Below are 3,497 nucleotides of genomic sequence, written 5' to 3'. Positions count from 1 at the left end.
ACTGTACAGTCCTATACGAAAAAATACTCTAATAACAAGCAGTTAACATTTCTAAAAATAACTTAACTTTGACTAATATTTGTAGTGTTTACCTGATTTCGTCTAGTGGCTGGGATTTTTACCATGCTCCTGGCCTGGCCCACACCTCGTACAGCAGCTGAAAAATGTCCATTGTACTGATATATCCTAGAAACTGATTCACGAAGCCTAAAACTAGACTAATTAATAGCAGTACATCCACACACTAGAAAATATCTGTAAGACATCAAGGCCTCCCCTCAACTTCAGTTGGTCAATTGATGACAATGAATCTGTTGGAAATTGGAACCCATCTAAGGTATTCTCATTTATACTTGCCCTTTGTATAAATTGTGATGATCTGTATAGAAATTAATTTAGTAGGGCAGTGGAAATGAATCATGACTAGATGCCAAAAGACTGATACGACAGGGACAGGATACGACAGGGACGGGATGCGATAGGGGCGGGATACGCCGGGATACGACAGGGAACGATGGGGTAACACTGTATCATCCTCCAAAATTTAGTGGGGGTGCGGGTGGGCATAAATACACAGCTATTATGTACCTCATTGTATTATCTTTGCTTCATATAGGGACACCTGCTAGCATTTTTCATTAGTGTATTTGGATTAAGAAGACAACCTGTCCTAAAAGACGTTGGTAAAGGAAAACCCCTACAATAAAACCTGTCTTTACTGGCACCTCGGTAAAAAGTACAACCTGCATACTAAAGACAGTAATGCAATTCTAATATCATCAATGGTAATCTGCATCAATGTGATTCCTCCTTTTAAAGATCCCTGTCCCACTGCACTGTGTGTTTTTCTATACATGTGCAGTGACCTCCCCTTAACTTCCTGAAGGATCCCTGTCCCACTGCACTGTGCTTTTGTCTATATACAGTGACCTCCCCTTAACTTCCTTAAGGATCCCTGTCCCACTGCACTTTGGTTTTTCCTATATGCAGTGACCTCCCCTTAACTTCCTGAAGGATCTCTGTCCCACTGCACTGTGCTTTTTCCTATATACAGTGACCTCCCCTTAACTTCCTTAAGGATCCCTGTCCCGTAGCACTGTGGTTTTTCCTATATGCAGTAACCTCCCCTTAACTTCCTTAAGGATCTCTGTCCCACTGCACTGTGCTTTTCCCTATATACAGTGACCTCCCCTTAACTTCCCTAAGGATCCCTAGGTCCCACTGCACTGTGCTTTTGTCTATATACAGTGACCTCCCCTTATCTTCCTTAAGGATCTCTGTCACACTGCACTGTGCTTTTTCCTATATACAGTGACCTCCCCTTAGCTTCCTTAAGGATCCCTAGTTCCCACTGCACTGTGCTTTTCCCTATATACAGTGACCTCCCCTTAACTTCCTTAAGGATCCCTAGGTCCCGCTGCACTTTGCTTTTTCCTATATACAGTGACCTCACCTTATCTTCCTTAAGTATCCCTAGGTCCCACTGCACTGTGCTTTTCCCTATATACAGTGACCTCCCCTTAACTTCCTTAAGGATCCCTAGGTCCCACTGCACTGTGCTTTTTCCTATATACAGTGACCTCCCCTTAACTTCCTTAAGGATCCCAGTCCCACTGCACTGTCCTTAACTCACTTTAGGATATAACTGTGGCACAGTTTGGCCAAGACACCTCTGTTGACCAGGTAGCTTTATCGGTCAGTGCAGTAGTTTATCAATTTGAAGTCCAGGGTTCTAATCCCGGTCTAGCCAACAGTATATGTCATAAAAGTCCGGCAAGCTATGGTTTTGCTTTTTTGAAACGATTTATCAAAGCTAGAGTCATGTCAGAAAAAAATAGTTTCCAACACTTCGTAAGTAAATAAAAGATTATAACAATCAGAATTTGTTTTCTTTAACAGAAGGAAAATCATATTCATATTCTATTCTAAATTTATGTATATCAGATGTCCATATCTTGATACGATCACTATAGACGCAGCAGCCAAGTGGTGGAGGGCTAATGATCTTACCAAGATATGGACTTTTTCACAATATACAGTCTGAAATTATTTCTATATCACAAGCATACTTACGTGTCTGTCGTTTGACTTGCCTCTGGTCAGTAGGGAATGTTCACTCGTGTAGCGGCCCTGCAACAAATAAGTGATTGACTATTGCTGCATCATTAATGTAAGTACTACCCGTATATGTATATATATAGGTACGAAAAAGTTATACCTATTTGTAACTTATTTCGGTATGGGTAGCACTTATATAGATATCCAGAAATGGACTCGGCAACATTTTGTGATGTGGTACATGAATGTGAGAAAAAATATTATAAGGAAAACACTGGAGCATCAAATGAAAGTCAAACTCAGCATCTGCAACACATGTTCAGTACAGCAACCCAAGCAGCATCATAGATACAAGTATTATCGACGTAGAACTAAGTTAATCAGTGTGTTTTGGTTTGTTTGTGCTTTACGTTCTAATAACAGCTATGGTCATATAAGAACGAACCTGGTTTTGTTGCTGGAGGAAAGCTGGAGTACCCGAGAAAAACACTGACCTTGGGCCAGTACCCGGCAACTGCCAAACATAAGTCTCGAACCCCGTGACCAAGTGGTAGAAGGCCAGTGATCGTGTCAAAATATGGAACGATGCGCTTTCATAATACGCAGGAACAGACTGACAGAAAGACAGACACCATTTCTATATCCCCGACAACTTCATTGAGAAAAGCATTACAACAATTCTAACCCTTATCCCGCCATTCACTCATGTGNGAAAATATATATAAAGTGTTTTGTTCAGGAAGACTTCTTCTTTTCTTATCAAAAGTAATTTCGGATATCTTGCTTACCTTTCCCGAACTACAGGTTAGAAAAGCTGAGTTTTGTGTGTATTTTGTATGTTAGAAAGATGATTTACATCTAATAAACAGATTATTTATTACCATCACCTGAAAAACAATTCCAAGTTTCATAATCAAAAGTACTTAGTATTCTGTCGTAAGAGTCGTCCGTATATTGACGTTAAAAAGAAGAGAGAGAAAAATGAATAAGGTCGCCGTCACCTGGAATATCTTTGTTCAAACCGGGCCGTCCCGTTAATGGGGCATTTATGGAGGTACGCTGTGTTGTCGTCGTCTTCAGGAATGTCCACGTCTTTATATGATTGATCAAAGTCAATATCTTGTACGATTTCTGCGTCACGTAGTAAATCTTCAGGTCCGAATCCCTAAAAGTCATTGTCAAATATATCGCTGATAATCTACAGTCGTTCGATTCGTCTTCTGTCAGTTTGTCTTCCGCCATTTTTCCGCGCTGTCAACAAAACGAATCTATGCTCTCGCGGTCATGGGTGGCAGAGTACAGTAGAAATGGCTTGACCCTAAAAATAAAGGGCATGTCTCGGATAAACATGGATAGCGGATTCATCCTGCACAACACACCTACATATATATATATATTTATAAACTACATTTTTAATAGGTGTTTTTTAGAAGAACATT

General features: G+C 40.4%; 1 protein-coding gene across 20 annotated transcripts in view; it reads right to left on the bottom strand.

Annotated features, from left to right (window-relative positions):
* Nucleotides 1–71: 71 nt before the first annotated feature.
* Nucleotides 72–3,497, bottom strand: part of LOC110448383 (anoctamin-5-like) — an 89,492-nt gene continuing 86,066 nt past the window's right edge. For all 20 annotated transcript variants that reach the window (XM_021494581.1, XM_021494582.1, XM_021494590.1 and 17 more), the window contains 2 exons: nt 2,074–2,130; nt 72–157 (listed from right to left, as the gene is read on the bottom strand). In XM_021494581.1, coding sequence (XP_021350256.1) covers nt 119–157; nt 2,074–2,130 — 96 coding nt within the window. In that variant the 3' untranslated portion in view covers nt 72–118. The remainder of the gene's footprint in view (nt 158–2,073; nt 2,131–3,497) is intronic.

This window comes from Mizuhopecten yessoensis, unplaced genomic scaffold (genome assembly GCF_002113885.1).
Source record: "Mizuhopecten yessoensis strain PY_sf001 unplaced genomic scaffold, ASM211388v2 scaffold4025, whole genome shotgun sequence".
NCBI classification, from domain to species: Eukaryota; Metazoa; Mollusca; class Bivalvia; order Pectinida; family Pectinidae; genus Mizuhopecten; species Mizuhopecten yessoensis.
This window is presented reverse-complemented; position numbering and strand designations above follow the sequence as displayed.